General features: G+C 31.7%; 2 protein-coding genes across 2 annotated transcripts; both read left to right on the top strand.

The window, feature by feature from the left end:
- The first annotated feature begins 225 nt into the window (after positions 1 to 225).
- On the top strand, positions 226 to 1,644 carry LOC149267380 (uncharacterized). The gene has a single exon (XM_089411349.1). The coding sequence runs from the start codon at positions 226 to 228 to the stop codon at positions 1,642 to 1,644; it is 1,419 nt and encodes a 472-aa protein (XP_089267475.1).
- Positions 1,645 to 3,094: 1,450 nt separating this feature from the next.
- Positions 3,095 to 7,744, top strand: LOC149267379 (protein terminal ear1-like). Its single transcript, XM_089411339.1, has 6 exons — positions 3,095 to 3,695; positions 4,901 to 5,922; positions 6,006 to 6,639; positions 6,849 to 6,950; positions 7,052 to 7,193; positions 7,334 to 7,744. The coding sequence occupies exons 2-6, from the start codon at positions 4,905 to 4,907 to the stop codon at positions 7,742 to 7,744; spliced, it is 2,307 nt and encodes a 768-aa protein (XP_089267465.1). The 5' UTR covers positions 3,095 to 3,695; positions 4,901 to 4,904.
- Positions 7,745 to 18,179: the final 10,435 nt, after the last annotated feature.

Here is an 18,179-nt window from a genome sequence, read left to right as displayed (position 1 = left end):
AACATTTGTGCTAGATTTTTATGGAAAGGTCATCACACAGGGAAGCAATTTGCCTAGGTTAAATGGGTCACCATTGCTAGACCCAAACGCTGGGTCGGTTGGGGCATTAAGAACCTCGATTTCTTTGCCAAGGCTTTGGCAGCCAAACTCAGTTGGAATCTCTTGACCACAGACAGCCTATGGTCTCGTGTCGCCCTTTTTAAATACATCAAGGCATCACATCTCATGGACTGGTTCCGTCAGCAACATGACCCTGGACGCAATATATCAAACATTTGGAAAGCTGTTCTCCAATCACTACCTCTATTGCGGGAAGGCATTACCTGGCGTATCAAAGAAGGAAACAATGTAAGGATTGGGGTGGATCCATGGGTGGGGTGCGACAATTTACACAGATTATCTGATGGACTGTTAAGGCACCTTCATAACAGAGGCATTACACATATAAAGCACATTGGAGATAGCGCAAATTCTTCCCTTCTGCAACAGGCTTGCGCAACCTCTCGCACTTTAGAGATCCCTGAACAGTGGCATCAAGAATGGAGGGACTTTATAGATGCTCTCACGCAGGCTCATATCAGACTCACTGAAGGCCCCGATGAAATTATCTGGGCTATTGCAAATCACGGCATATACTCCCCCAGATTGGGATATTTAAAGCTCATGGAATCATTCAAGCCCTCGAATATCCTCCCCATCTGGAAAGATCTCTGGAAGCTTGGCGCTGCCCCTCGCACTCGGCTTTTAATGTGGAATATACTCTTCGACAAAATCCCTACCGGAACCAATCCTATGAAGCGATCATTTCATGGTCCATTCAAATGCCATCTCTGCTGTTTAGAAGAGGAAAGCACAGAACATTTGTTCTTAAAATGTCAGGTTACTAAAGATTTTTGGCAAAACATTTCTACTCACTATCCCTCCCTCAAAGACTGGCAGGGTCCGAATATTATGGAGGCGTGGAGCGATTGGTGCCGTAAGCATTCAGGAAAATCAATCAACATGCCTCTGCTTGTTTGCTGGGCAATATGGATTGCTCGGAACCAGGTTATATTTCAAAACAAGGCGCCTCATTGGCCTGTAATTCTGAGTCACACTATTGCAGACTTCGATTTACTTCCTGCGGCAGCTCCTAAAAAACCCATCCACACTAACAGGCATATAAATCTGGACAAATCGAAGCCTTGGGCATTCTTCGACGGCTCTGCCCAAGAAAGAGGATGCGGTGGAGGAGCATTGCTATACCTCAGCGATGATCATTATTATAAAATCCAGATTAAGCTTGGCAGAGGCACCAATAATTTCGCTGAATTAAGCACTGCAAAACATATTATTCACTTCGCGATACAGAAACAGTGCAGCCACCTTCAATTATTTGGGGATTCACAAATTGTGTGTAACTGGCTGAACGATACAACACACTGCTATGCTTTCTCTCTGAGACATATTCTCGAAGAGGCAAAAAGACTAATCGCATCATTTGAATCCTTCAACTGCAGCCATATATACAGGGAACAGAACACTGATGCGGACCAGCTATCCAAAGAAGCAACTCAAAATCAACGGGACGACTGGCTGATCCAGGAGGTGATTGATGGAACTTCCCATCAGTACTATCACAGACCTTTTCATGAGATTTTCTAGGAATGGGTCTTTGACCCACATATAATCAGTTTCCATTTTATGTAGCTTTTGATATCTGTTACTTCATGTAAAAACATCTATGTAGCTGAAACAGTCTCAGCAGTGCTCTCTGCAAAGAGCTGGAATGTATTTGTTTCTCCTAAGTTTGGGCATATACAGCCTCAGATACTAGAACTCCCTGTGTGGAGTCACGACAAATGGGGCTTCTTAAGGAAGGCCTCTGGTCCACAATATGAATGCAACAGCATCTGCAAAATGTAATTTCTCCATATTAATAAAAATTACGACTGTTTCCTTATGGGAAAAATAAAAATAAAAATGTATACCCCTTACAAATTATTAACTTAGTAAATTGTATGATTTTCCTAAACAATACAAATAAATTAAGTGACATCTATCTATCTATCTATCTATATATATATATATATATATATATATATATATATATAAAATACTAATATATATTTATTATATTAAATATATTTATTATTTATTATATTAAATTATATATATTATTTTCGCAAATTGAAACTATCCGGTTATAATTATATATATATATATAAGACTATATTTTATTAAATAATAATATTTTTTTCAATAATATAATATTATTGATATTTAATAAATATCATAATATATATATATATATATATATTTATTTATCTTTTAAATATACTGCCGGAAAATATTAAATACATAATCATATTATATATATACACACTATATATCTCATGCAAAATATTAAATATATAATCATCTTTTCTAATTCTTCCGTTTGAAAAAACAAAAATATTTTCTAATTCAAATTATGATTTTAATATATGTATAATTAAAAATTATAATTTTAAATATACTATTGTTGCAGGGAAAATAATATTAATATTTTCTAACTAAAATTTTCGATTTTAACAATATTCTTATAAATAGATGTTAAGCTTCTCAAATGTTTTTTTCACATAAAGTGATCAGTTGGGTTTTATCAATAAATTCAGTTTTAATAATATAATTATTCCAGTGTGGGCCCACTCCCGGTAACATAGGCGGCCAAAGCGTGCACGGGGGTTGTTTCGGTAAACACTTCCAATAAAACAAAGAATATATGCGGCGGAGCGCCTCTCTCATATTTAATATTCGGGGGCCATCGGACGGCTGTGCCGCGATAATCGGACGGCGCGAGTTAATCTCCAAGAAGGGAAATAATAAATGCAAAATAAGACATAGGCCGGAAAGCGACAAGTGGATCGAGCATGACCGATGGACGGCGGCCGACGTTTTCATTCTGCCGGCGCCGGTAAACCGGTGGTGCTGACGTGGAGGTTTTAGGTTTTCCCAACTCTCCGGTCCGGGAAACCGCCGTGTCAGGAGTTTGAGCGGAGAAATGAAAAGCACTCAGATTGCTCTATTTTTGGAAAATTTTGTTGTAATTCTGTAAAATCCAGAATAGTTTGGATGGAAAATTTCTCTGTTCAGGTTGTCGGTAAGCTTCTTGAATTTACCTTTGACGAGATCAAAGATTCGTATTCTTCACATTAATAGCGTCGAATTCTGAGAAAAACCTGAAAAAAAAAAAACCAGTTTGAATGGTTCTTTATCGGACGGTAAGAGGTTTGGGCTACTTAGAGGTTGTTTTCCATCGTGAGTAGTGAAGCGCAGTAATGAGTCTGAGCGAGGCGAGTGTGTACGGATTGGTGCGTTGAGCGGCGTGTGTGTGGAGAATTTGTATATATGTCTGTGTGGTGTAGCGTGGTTTTAAATTGTAAGGTCGCTGGTTTTGCTGTTTTACCTGCGCTTAACGTGCAGAGCCTTTGAAGTGGTGGTGGAGAGAGTGGAGTTGAGAGAGGTCCCATCTTGTTTCGTCCAGGAATCAAGTGTCTGAACCCAGATTCGTTGAGTTTTGCCCTAATTCCTTTTCGCCGGTAGAAGTGGAGTCGTCAAGTATATTCTTTTTGCTGTAGCCAGAGACACTCAGGGTAAACCGGTCTGTAGAGACGGCGGGCAAAGTTTGAAGCTACCTGTCAGACAGCCTTTTTGGCTTCAGTTGTAAACAGCAGGTATGCCTTTTCTAATTATTGCCTAATTATGTGGCTTCTTTTGAAGTTCAGACTTTTCCGCCTATGATTTCCCCTAATGTTCACTTTATTCAGACTTTCATATGGTTTATTTATATGATAGTTTATCGTCCGAGGGAATTCTGATAGAATACATGCCCGTTCTTTTGGTTTGAGGCTTCACGGTTTAAATTCCACTTTTGCAGGCTTTGAGTTGAATTTTATTGTTTTCTATGTAATGTTACACTGCAAATATCTAAGGTATCAGAAATTCAATGACTGCATTTTTAGTTCTGTTTTGCTTGTTATCGTATTTTGTTAGCAATTTTTCAGTTAGGTTTGAAGTTGAGTTTTCTGTCGATTCATTAAGTTGATAGCCTGAGAGATTTGAGTTCAATTATTCTATTTTAGCAGACCTTTAGTTAAAATTTTCTGTTAAACGGTGTAAACTGGTCGATTTAATGCTATGCTGCTGTTCAAGCAGAACTTCTTTGAAGTTATTTTGTGAAGCCTTTACGTTTGCATTTGGCCTAGTTCTCCGCTTAGGTTTGAAATGTCATTTGCTTTTGTTTGTGTTTTTCAAATTTTGAAAATCTGTATTCGGTTTAGAATTCATTCATGATATTGTTTGTGCCCTGAAAGTTTTTAGTTGAGAAATTTTACTTGTCAGTAGGCTTTTTGAGTTTTAGGCTAAAGGTTTTATTATTTATATGTAAAGTTATACTGCTATCTCCGGTTCGGGCTAGTGCAGATTGCTATGTTAAAAAAGCTTGCATTGCAGTTCAGATTCTGGGTTTGGGGTTTTATGATGTTTTGGTAGTGAAATTCTGTCACGTTTTCTCTTTCTGTTTCAAGTTTTTGAGATGTTCAATGGGTAGTAATTTTAAAGTTAATGGTTCAAGAGAATTTGGAATACAATTCAGTTGCTTCCAAGGGTATCTGGGCTTATGAATTCTGAGTGTTCTATTTCTATTGGTGAGCTGATTTTCGAGTTCATGTTATTTCTTTGTTTTTTGGGTTTGAGTTTTAAGTTCTGAGATTTCAATGTAATTCTGAACTGCCAACCATTTTCCAGGTAAATGCAGATGGCTTAGCCAGCATTATTTTGAATTGATATTATTTTAGGTTTTGATGAGATTGTAGCGGTGACTGGGTGTTTGTATGTGTTGAAAAACAAATGTTGGATTTTTTGTTTGATTGTGGTACAGGAAAATGGGAAGCGGTGGCGAGGGAACTGTAGCGGAGACTGTTGTAAATAACAATATCCTGCAAACCTCCAGTGAACAGATAGTTCCAGCAAGCCTGAAAGCTGGAGCGCAAGAAGTTAATGAATTCGACGAAGAAAAGAGTCTTCTGCTGAAGCGCGCTTTGTGTGTAGGAGATGAGAGGAGAATTCATGGAGAGTCGCAGAAACAGCGACCGCTGAACTTCGTACAACTCGATCCAGATGCTAGGGAATATACACCCATATACTCCCTTCAGCCTCCAGTAATGGTGCCTCCTGCTCCTTTTCCTCACTGCAACTTTGTTCATTCCACGTTAGGTCACCCTTCCCAACAACTTGTCTACGGTTCTTCTCCCCAATTCAGCACAGGCATGCCTGTAAATGTTTACAGTGTGCCTCAGCCGCTGAGCCTGAATTATATTCCACCAATTGTGCCCCCTCCTCCAGTTGCATGGGATCCTAGCATCACTATTCAAGTAAACACGATTCCTTTAGTATCTCACCCTGTCCAGCAGTCTCCTACATATTATGGCAGTTCTGCAGTACCGTCTGTCTGCGCTCAGTTGAGCGTTGTTGGATGTAAACAGATTTCTCGAGCTCTTATTGTGAGCTTGGTACCCACAGACATTAGTGATGCGGTCCTGAGAAAGGATTTGAGTGCATGGGGTCCCATTAGAGAAATGGAGCTTTTCAACAGGCGACAAGGTCTAGTAACTGTCCATTACTACGACCTGAGACATGCCAAAGCTGCACTTACAGATATCCAAGAACAACATATGGTGCAACAGAGAAAATTGCGTAGTTACTATCAATTCCCCCATGAAGGACTCACCAGTGGGATGCCGATATTTTCCAAGGGATTGATCGGAGGCTCGGTTGTCTGGGCTCAATATACAGTACCTTTTTCCCATAGAGGCGAGAGTGTAAACCAAGGTACTCTGGTGGTTTTCAATTTGGATGCCAACATCTCAGTTGAGACACTGAGATCAGTGTTCGAATCCTATGGTATGTATAATATTTAATTTTTGTTCGTCCACTTGATGTTTTACTGAAAGTTCTGCTGAATAGTCTAGGGAGTTGTTTGGCAGGAGCTGTGAAGGAGGTGAGGGAGACGCCATGGAAAGGGCACCACAAGTTTGTTGAGTTCTTTGATGTGCGGGATGCTGCTCGTGCGCTAAAGGGAATGGATGGTAAAGATATTGGCGGGAGACGAGTTAAAATAGAATTCAGTCGACCTGGTGGCCAAGGTCGCATGAAAAGCCGGAGCCAGGCAGCCGTATTTATGCCCAGTGCTACTGAACTTCCAAATACCGATCACCTACAACAGCAAAGCTGGAATCCAGAGAAAGAAATATGTACCAAGCCAGGTTCAGATATCTCGTATGTTCTTGCCACAGATTCCCAAGGAGAAAACAATTCCCAAGGTCACATGGGCATTGGCCTAGGAATAGGAGGCCTGGAGGTTGGCCGAGGTGATAGTGGGCTTGGGCTTGGAAGAAGAGGAGGTGGTAATGCTTCATATATTAAGTCTGATTATTCTAGCAAGACTTCCATGGCCAGTGGTTGCAGGCCTCCTACTGGTTCTGCTGCATGCAGAACACAGAATGGAAGAAATGGCGGGCAGGTTATTTCACAATTTGATTTCGATGAAGCTGAAGCGGTATCCAACAGCTCCTGGGCCAGAACGACATTGATGATCAGGAACATTCCGAATAAATATAGGCAAGTATCTGGTCGAACTGTCTTTCTTTCTGTTAGTAATTGATTTCTATTCAATTCAAGTCATTAGGCTTTTGTTAGTAAATTGAATTTATTTCTGACCAGACAGGAAATTAAATCTGTTCAGACAAGTGCGATTGAATATTAATGATACGTAATTGATGCTTTTGCACTGAGATTGCTTGATTTTGTTATATGCTGTTGTTTTGTAGTCAGAAAATGCTTCTGGCTGTGCTGGATCAACACTGTGCAGCAAACAACCGAGACGGGGTAGTTTCTGCTTATGATTTTGTGTACCTGCCAATCGATTTCCAGTAAGTGATATCTCTATTCCTTTAATCATTTGAAGCATTAGAAGCTCGTGCATGTAGGGTATCAAAATGAAAGCTAACACTTAGTTTCTATATTTTTTCAGGAATAGGTGCAATTTGGGCTACGCTTTTGTGAATTTTACATCTGCGAAAGCCACATTAAAGCTGTATCAGGATTTCCATAAGCAGCGATGGGAGGTCTTCAATTCGAGGAAAATATGCGAAGTTACATATGCAAGAGTGCAGGTATTAAGTTCTTTTTCTAAATGTATGATGTATATCTGCAATAGTACAGCTATTCAGTGTTTTCTCAATGTAGTTCTGTAGTGCTTGAATATAGTTTGCTGCTGCTCTTGCATTGATCGTTTGCTGGTTTTGAATGCCAGGGTCGACGTTCCCTGGAAGACCACTTTCGCAATTCGAGGTTCGCCTGTGACACCAACGAGTTTTTACCATTAGCGTTTGATCCACCCAGGAATGGCAATAATCTGACTGACAAAATAGTAATGGGAGGCCTCGAGCATTCCAGAAACGATACAGGAGGAAAGGTTTGCAATAACAGCGTCCAGCAGGAAGATGGTACTGGTGCAGCAGACTCGAAGCTCAACAACCTGCATGGCAGTCCAGGCCAACCTCCTCCTCGATGTCAATATAATGGGCAGAGTCATAACAGAAGAATGGCAACTTCGGGAACTCATTCCAACCGTAATTGGAACAATCGGTGTCGTTCTACCACTGCCCATTACAGGCCGTTGAATGCTGGTGCATCTGCAAATAGTAATCCGACAAAAGACTGATCTAGCAGCATTAAACCTTGCTCGTTGATCCTTCCCTCATCAATCTCTGTAAATGTTCTAATTATATGTTATTAGTTTTATATCAATAGGTGATGTAACTTCTCAAAGAAGTTTCATGACTGGTAGGCTATCGTTACAAGTAGAAGTAGTTAGGCTATCGTCGCAACTAGAGATAGTTGGACAGAATCCAGACAGAATCCAACAAGGTTGGTTGTTGGAAGTTAGGTAGGGACAGGCTCCAGCCTCAAGTATTAAGGAGGCTGGTGTTTGATCAGTCGACGAGTAAGTATTATATAGATGCTTATGCAAGTTCAGTTTAAACTTTATTCCTTGTAAGGAGAGTTATGTTTACAAGTTATTTAATTTATCAGTGGATGATTCCGAACTTTCATCAGATATGTTGGATGGCTTTTGAGATCTCTGTGATTTACTTCTATCATCAGATATGATAAATGGCTTTTGAGATCTCTGTGATTTACTTTTATCATCAGATATGATAGATGGCTTCTGCAAGTCCCTTGATGATTCACTTTTGCGAAATGAAAACGAAGAACATCGAGTAAATTTGGAAAATATTTGAACAGAATTGATACGATTGCTTGCTTTCTGGGTGGTCTTTCATCTCTTCGAAATGAAAATTTGGAAAAATAATGGAAAATGGTGAATTGAAGTTGATTGATTATAAGAAAAATGATGGAAAATAACACGTTCATTACATGGTCATTACAGTAATACGAGACTACTCTATTGAGATGGAAATGATGAATAGATTAATTACAAGGAAAATCATAGAAACGAACACGTTTAAGAAGTGTATCTGGTTAGATAAGAATGAAAAGGAACAGTCTATTTGGTTACATAGATTGAAAGGAACAAGTTTAAAAGTCTAATGTATCCTAGGAAAAGTATACGAAGGATACAGGGATACAAAGGATACAGGGATACAAAGGATACAGGAAATAAGCTTTAAAAGAAGAAATAACTTAAAAAAAAATCTTAAAATGGTAAAATGGAAAAATCATAAAATGGTAAAATGGTGGAATAGAAAAGTATACAAAGGATACAGGGATGCAAAGGATACAGGAAATAAGCTTTAAAAGAAGAAATAAGCTTAAAAAAATTCTTAAAATGGTAAAATGGTGGAATAGCAGGATAAATCAATTATAGAAAAAACACAAGAAGAAAATTAAAAAGAGGTTTATTTCTTTAAAGGAGAAATAAGAAGAATAATAGAATTGAATTGAATTAAAAAAGTACTTTAATTTAGAAAAGTACTATAGTATTTTTAAATTATTAAAAAAACAAAAAAAACACTTTTTTTAAGGAAAAATAATATGGAAAAATATTGGAAAATGAGGTTTATTTCTTTAAAATATTGTAAAACTCATTAGAAAATAACAAAGATGTATGAGTTTCAGAGAAAAATAACATGGAAAAACATTTCCAAAAATATATAGAAAAATGATGTATTAGTTTAAAAGAAAAATAATATGGAAAAATATGGAAAAAAATATATAGAAAAATGGTGTATTAGTTTAAAAGAAAAATAGTATGGAAAAATATTGTAAAAAATATATAGAAAAATAGTGTATTAGTCTTAAAAAAATAACATGGAAAAATATTGTAAAATCTATTATTATAAGAAGTGTGATAAGAGCGAGCTACCAAAAAACATATATAAAAAAATACATTTAAAATATTTGTTTTTATAATTTTTTTAAACTAATAACATATAATTAAAACATTTACAGAGATTGATGAGGGAAGGATCAACGACGAAGATTTAACGCTGCTTGATCAGTGTTTTGTCGGATTACTATTTGCATCTTGCACCGGCATTCAACGGCCTGTAATGGGCAGAGTGGTGGAACGACATGGATCGTTTCATTTGCGGTTGTAATGGAGTCAGATATTTTTTTGTTTTGAATCTAATATGAATATAAAAAATAAAATAAAATTATTTTAATGCTTACAAAATTTGTAATGGAGTCAGATATTTTTTTTGTTTTAAATCTAATATGAATATAAAAAATAAAATAAAATTATTTTAATGGTTACAAAGTTAAAAGATAGTTTATAAAACAGATTGTTTTTCCATTTGCTTAATGTATTTAGTTTTTTTACCTTTTTTGTTTTTTATTTAATGTTTACAAAGTTAAAAATAGTTTATAAGACATTGTTTTTTTTATTTGCTTGATGTATTCAGTGTTTTTTAGAAGTTTCACAATAACTGTTCCCAACTTCTAGACAAACCCTTAGCTAAATAGATTATCCCAAGAGTTAACTGCCAGCATATCTGCATAACTTTCCCGCTTGTTTTTGAAGGCTTACATTTTAAAATGAAATGCTTTTTCTATAAAATCTCACAATAAATGCTCCCAACTTCCAAACAAACCCTTAGCTAAACAGATTATCCAAGAGCTAGCTACCAGCTTATTTGCATAACTTTCCCTGTTGTTTTTGAAAACCTACATTCTAAACCCAATTATAATCTGAATATATTAATTAAATTGTAAACATCTTTCATCATCCATAAGTAACATATGAATCAAATTGAAAAATAAATTTAAATATCAATTCAATTTCATTTAAAACCTAATTATAATCTGAATATATTAATTAAATTGTAAACATCTTCATTATCCACAAGTAAAGTTTGTTAACCAAGTTAAAAATGACAAATAAGAGAAATTAACTAAAATTTGAATCAATTTATCCAAATAAAAAACTAATTAAATAAAAATTAATTAAAATGTAAACATCTTCATCTATACGAAGAGAGCACAATAATTTTATAATTTTCTACAAAAACAATGAAATGATGTCTATTATATATGTTAACAAACATCATCATTACATGAGAAAGGAAACTGCAATTAATTTCATCTATATAATTTCATAACTTCTTAGAATCAAGTGATATCTATTATCCCTACTAACAGTACTACAATAGCTAAAATGATTTTGAATGTAACATAATCTTTTAATCTTTTAGAATCGTAAAAAAAATTAACTATATAATTTAAAACACATTTTTTAGATAAAAATAAAATAAAATAAAAATAAACAATAGTAAAAGTAAAATAATTATTTCTTTAAATAAATTTAATATTAAAACAAATAAATTGCAAGTAAAAATATATAAAATTATTATTATTATTATTATTATTATTATTATTATTATTATTATCATCATCTTAACTAATTTAAAAATAAATAAAAATAATTAATTAAATTTGAATCAACTCATTAATAAAAAAATATTGATTAAAATATTAACATCATCATTATTCATATGAAAAATTCAACTATTTTGTAATCAATTATTAATGTAAAATATAAATAAATAACTTATAAATTAATTTAAAAAACAAGTAAGAAACTTAATTGGTAACCAATTTTATCCCTATAAAATATGAACAAATAACTCAGTTAATTCATAATTTTCTAATCAAACTATCATATAGTGTCACCATCTCCATTATCAATAGTATAATAATTGAAATGGTTTCGAAATATAACCTAATATCTTAGAATTTCATAGGAGTGTGTTTAAAAATAAAATAAATTTTTAAATTGAATGAGATTTTGAAACAAAAGTTAAAATATGAAAAAATATTTTATAAAAGAAAATAGTTAATCAAATGTTAATCTAGATAAATTTACTTAAACAATTTAAAACTTAATAACAAAATTTAATGTTAAATAAGTAAATTTACAAAAATATAAATAATTTAATTTTAAATAAATATAATTCCAGTTGATTCTGAATGATGTAATTTGAAAAATCATTTAAATTTATTGCATTGTTTACCTACATTTAAATGTTTGAGTGTTTTAATTTGGATTAGAGAGTAATTTTGAAGTTATTTGTTAATATTATTTTCTAATTTTAATATTTTTTTGAATCAAAGAGTCTAAGTTAGAAGATTACATTTCAAAATACAATTTTTCAAAACTTTAAATTAGAAAATAATTGGTACTTTGATTAAAAAATAGATATTAAATTTTGATTCTTAAATAATAATAATCTTGACTCTTAAATAATTAAGCAGTGGAAAAAATAGGTATCAAAATGGATACTAAAATTAGAAAATAATAGTAATATCGAAATGGGATATGAAAATGAATATTTCCCTTGTTTTGGTTTTTTGGTTGTCACTGCTATCTTTGGAACTTGCTATGTGCTTGGGTTTGCACTTACTAACCAATTCAAATAATAATAATAATAATAATAATCTAATTTTAAAGTTATTTCCAAGTCAAACATCAATTTATAGGTCTAGACTCCCTGTAAATGAATTTACACTAGAGTCTATTTAAGTGTACATCCTTTGTTCCCTCTTAGATTTGAACCTATGTCTTATTAAAATAAGAAATATGAAATTATTAAAAATCCACTTATGATAATAGTCAACCCATGATAATCCCATCCTCTATTCCCTCTTGGATTTGAACATATCTTATTAAAATAAAATAAGAAATAAGAAATTATTAAAAATCAACCTATGATAATAGTCAACCCATGATAATCCCAGTTAAAAATTATAGTCAACCTAGAGATACAGATATATTTTTAACTGGGATTTGTAAATAAGGTTAAGTGCTTGAGTGATAAGAATAAGAAGTACGAGTGCTTGAGTGACAAGGGTAAGAAGGACGAATGATGAAGTGTGGTGATTTGTTAACAAGAGGTCTTAAGTCCTTGAGTTGGTTGCCTATGTGTGGGATTCATTCCATGTCCTTATTGAATTAGGTTACTAAAAATGAGGTGAAGTGTTCTAAAGGATTTTATGCGGATTTGAAGATAAGTTATTAATTGTCCACTCATAATATCAAATTACATCTAATATCAAATCATATCTATGTCTAAGCCTTGTCCACTCATAATATCAAATTATACCTATATGTGGGCCTCACTCCACACCCTTGTTGAATTAGGTTCTTAAAAATGAGAAGTGCTCAATGAATTTCAGTGAGATGCCCACTCACAATATCAAATTATACCATATTTAATCCAATGGGATTTGGAATTCTAAGCGGTGATTTTATGAAATACAATTATATAATGATGAAGTTTAAATAGATATTGAATTCTAAAGTAAACTATTAAAATAGAATTGTATTAAAAATGAAAAGATAAAACTATAGAGAAATGAATCTTAATAATTTGAATTATTGTTTTTCTCCTTGCATTTAATTTATTTTGATTGTATAAAAAATAAAAAATTAATAACAAACATCTATATTATGTGATTTTGTTTAATAGAAACTTGTTAAAAGTTACAAATTCAGCAAATTTTGACCATCTAATTAAGCTTATTTACTCTTGAACTTATCCATTAGTAAGGGGAAACATCCTTTACCCTTTTCATAAGCATTTAGTTGTATTTATTTATCTATATGAAACTCCAACCATACTTTTAATAAAAAACATTATATAAATTTAACCTCTTACTCTTAGGTGACTTTAATTTCAATATTTACCCATTTACATAATTATATTTGTAATAAAATATATTGTTTATTATATATTGTTTTATTTTCTAAGTAGAAATTGGTTAAATCCTCCACGAGAAAATGTTTTATATGAGTATGAAAAGTCACAAAGACCTAAATCCAATACATCAAAAATTCTAAAAATATATGTGTACAAAAAGATTTTAACAAAATATACACTTTACAAATCATTTTAAAAGTAATTCATTCAAAATGTTACTATACAAAAAGATTTTAGAAAAATACATATTTACAAATCATTTTAAAAGTCATTCTATATAAAAAGATTTTAGAAAAACAAACACTTTACAAATCACTTTAAAAATCATTCATTCAAAGGGCCCATGCTATTTGCTTCTACAATATTAATTTTTAAACGGTGGGTGTAAGGGTATTAAAGGTTTAGAAAGAGGTATTTTAACTAATTAGAAAATTGAGAGAGAGAGAATCATTTTTCTTAATATTTTGAAGATTTATTTAAAAAAACTATTATAAAAGAAAGAATACTGAATAATGGTATATTTTTAAGAAAAAAGAAAAATACAGATTTATTTTTTAATTGAGAAAGCTAAGCAACTCATTAATCCAAATGCTCTAGGGCTAAAAGGTCTAGGGTTACTGAGTGGGCCTCTCCCATGTCTCGCAAGGTGACTGGGCCTCTCCCCTGTCTCCTAAGGTGAAAGCAGTAAGAAAGTCACTTTAGGAGGCATTGGCCCCAGATAAACTACCCATGTAAATTTATCTATAATGCTCAGAGATATAAAGATATACCCTGATATATATATATATATATATATATATATATATATATATATAATAATAATAATACAAAAAACTTTGTTGAATTTAACTTACCTAATCACCCGATAACATGAGTTGAATAAATAATTTTGTGTAATCATCCTCGATACCATGAGTTGAATAGATAATTTTGTGTAATCATCCTCCATTTGAATGATTGCTTCTTTGCAAACCCAGAGACTCCTAGCACAGAACATGAGATATCAAGATATATCCTGAAACATGAGTAAATATAATAATACAAAAAAAATTATTGAATTTAACTTACCTAATCACCCGAGAACATGAGTTGAATAGTTGAGATATCAAGATATATCTTGATACATAAGTATATATAGTAATACAAAAAAAAATTGTTAAATTTAACTTACCTAATCCCCTGAGAACATGAGTTGAATAGATAACTTTGTATAATCATCCTCCATTTGAATGATTGCATCTTTGCAAAGCCAAAGACTCCTAGGGAAGAACACGAGAGATCAAGATATATCTTGAAACATAAGTATATATAATAATACAAAAAGTTTTGTTGAATTTAACTTACCTAATCATCTAAGAACATGAGTTGAGTAGATAACTTTGTGTAATCATTCTCCATTTGAAAGATTGCATCTTTGCAAACCCAGACTCTTCAAATGCATCTTTGCAAACCCAGACTCCTAAATCAAAACATGAGATATCAAGATATATCCTCAAACATAAGTATATATAATAATACAAAAAACTTAGACTCCCAGAGGAGAACATGAGATATTAAAATATATCCAGAAACATAACTATACATAATAATACCAACAACTTTGTTAAATTTAACTTACCTAATCACCCGAAAACATGAGTTGAGTAGATAACTCTGTGTAATCACTCCATTTGAATGATTGCATCTTTGCAAAACCAGAGACTGCCAAAGCAGAACACGAGTTGAGTAGATAAGACACTTAGGGCTTTTGCTTCAGATTATGACTTGAATAATTGTATCCTTGCAAAACCAAAGAGTCTAGAGTGATCTCTATAAAATGAGACTATTAAATCTAGCCAAGGATTTTGATGAACAAATGTTCTTAAATAGTTTATTTTTGTTCGTTATGATTTGTGGGTTATCATATTAGGTTAGGTGTTTTTTTTGGGATAATAGTGCCATAATTTTCGGTGATAATAATAATTGTATTTTAGTTAGACTTTTTTCTTAATAATAGTGTCATCATTCTCGGTTACAACAAAAATAGTATTTTAGTTACCAATTAAAAAAAAAAAAAACTGAGTTGGCTTAGTGAATAATATCTTATTTGCCTTAGTGATAATACTATTTTTACTTTAATCTTAACCTAAACCATATCAAAAGGGTTATTATACCAAGTCAAAGGTTTTGTTTTGTTTTGTTTTTTGTTTTTTTTTTGGATATTGAGACTATGTAATTCCTAACAACAACGGATTGTAGTTACTAAGTTAAAATAAATAAAAAAAATAAATAATAAATATAATAATAAGACTATGTAATTATGGTTCATAACATTAATTGTTTTAGTTTCTAATTAAATATCAGAGAAAAATAAAACAAAAAACTTAGATTTTCAAGTGAGAATGCAAAAATTAAAACAAAAAACTTAGATTTTCAAGTAAGAATGCAAACCGGCTCAATTCAATCTTTCTTTTTTTGTAAACTAAGGAGGGACCATTCTATTTCCATTGCTTCGAATTGAAACCATTACATTTTCATGGTGGCCTCGCCACCTCAAGTTTTTGACAGCCATCCAAAAACAAAAAATATTAATTCTTCTTGTCCAGGGTATGTAAACTAAACATTCGAAAAGATTACTGCTGTTTCTTGTTTGCATTCTTAACTAAAATTAGAAACTAAACTATCCAATCGTTTTCACAAAAAACTACAGTATATACATATCTTTGAGTATTAGTCCCCTGAAGTTTTTGACAGCCATCCAAAAACAAAAAATATTGATTCTTCTTGTCCAGGGTATGTAAACTAAACATTCGAAAAGATTACCGCTGTTTCTTGTTTGCATTCTTAACTAAAATTAGAAACTAAACTATCCAACCGTTTTCACAAAAAACTACAGTATATACATATCTTTCAGTATTAGTCCGCCATGACTTTCTGCTCCTCCTCTTCTTTCTTTATACTCGGGTTGATCTCCTTTATGCGCTGCTGTATCTCCTCCAGTTTTTTATCCTGCATTATCAGAGTGACCTGAATGTTTTGCAATTCTTTCTTCAAGTTTGGGATTCCCTTGTTTGCATTCTTAACTAAAATTAGAAACTAAACTATCCAATTGTTTTCACAAAAAACTACAGACAGTATATACATATCTTTCAGTATTAGTCCGCCATGACTTTCTGCTGCTCCTCTCCTTTATCCGCTGCTGTATCTCCTCTAGTTTTTTATCCTGCATTATTAGAGTGACCTGAATGTTTTGCAGTTCTTTCTTCAAGTTTGGGATTCCCTGTGACAGTTCTGCCATCTCCATCTGAATGTTTTGCAGTTCTTTCTTCAAGTTTGGGATTCCCTGTGACAGTTCTGCCATCTCCATGGCCACTTGTTCCATAGCCTTAGCCAGCAGCCTTTTCATGACCTAGTATACATGCAAGGCCTGTTTATACAGAATCATGCGTCTTCTAGTGTTCCCTGGGCCTCAATTCAATCTTGGTTAACCTTGTTTGTTAACATTAATTATACCTAGTGGGTTATCATATTAGGTTAGACGTTTTTCTTGATAATAGTGCCATAATTCTTGGTGATAACAATAATTGTATTTTAGTTAAGCATTTCTTGATAATAGTGCCATAATTCTCGTTACAACAACAATCGTATTTTAGTTACCGATTAAAAAAACTGAGTTGGTCTTGTGATAATACTATTCACCTTAATCTTAATCTTAACCTAAACCATATCAAAAAGGTTATTATACCAAGTTAGAGGTTTTTTTTAAGCTATGTAATTCCTAACCACAACAAAGTATTTTATTATAGTTACTAAATTAATAAAATAAAATAAATAATAAATATAATAATAAAACTATGTAAGTATGGGTGATAACATTAATTGTTTTAGTTTAAATATGAGAGAAAAATAAAACAAAAAACTTAACTTTTCAAGTGAGAATGCAAACCGCCTCAATTCAATCTTGGTTAACCTTGTTTGTTAACAATAATTATACCTAGAGCATTAATGCTATATAGTTTTATTATTAATAATAATAATTATATTTATCGATACTAAAAAAACCCTTAATCAAAATAATAAATACAACAATTTGTAATATTTATTTATCAACCAGCCATTAACACTATAATTAATATTATAAATACTAAAAAAACTAACATAAAAAAATAAAATCAACATTGAAAATATAATATATAATTAGAAAACAGTTTGTAATATTTATTTGTCAACAAGCCATTATCACTATAATTAATATTATGAATAATAAAAAACTAATATAAAAAAAATCAACATTAAAAATATAATATATAATTAGAAAACTTTTTATATTTATTATTAAATATACTGTTAATTTAATTCATATATTTATTGATAACGCATTTTTTAATTATATATATATATATATATATAATTTATTTTAATTTTCAACTAATTAAATATATAAAAAAACATGACAAATATCGTAAATAAAAATTAATTGAATAAACAAATAAATATATCATAAATATAAAACAAACTAATAACAAACCAAATAAATATGGCATCAAACAAAAACCACTTTCCTCTCATCAAAAAAATTATTATGAACCTTAAACCTTAAGGAGGGTTAATTAGTTTTTTTTTGAAATTTGGTAAAGATTTTTTCAAATGGTAAATTTTTAAATTTTTTAAACCTTAAGGAGGGTTAATTAGTTTTTTTTTGGAAATTTGGTAAAGAATTTTTCAAATGGTAAATTTTTAAATTTTTTAAAGTTGAATGTTGAATTTTTTTAAAATATTCGTTCATAAATATATATTTTTTAAAAAAATATATCATTTAATTTAAAAAAATAATTTATATAACAATTAAATTACATCGATTTGTAATTAAAAAAATATTATTTATTTATATTATATATTTTAATTCAAAAACTATTTTTGAGTTAAAAAAACATTTATAATTATATTTATAATACC

The sequence above is a fragment of the Pinus tabuliformis genome, chromosome 6, assembly GCF_031772625.1.
Source record: "Pinus tabuliformis cultivar Carrire ecotype Pingquan chromosome 6, CPIR1, whole genome shotgun sequence".
Taxonomy (NCBI): Eukaryota; Viridiplantae; Streptophyta; class Pinopsida; order Pinales; family Pinaceae; genus Pinus; species Pinus tabuliformis.
Note: the sequence above shows the minus strand (reverse complement) of the source record. Positions and strands in the feature narration are given on the sequence as shown.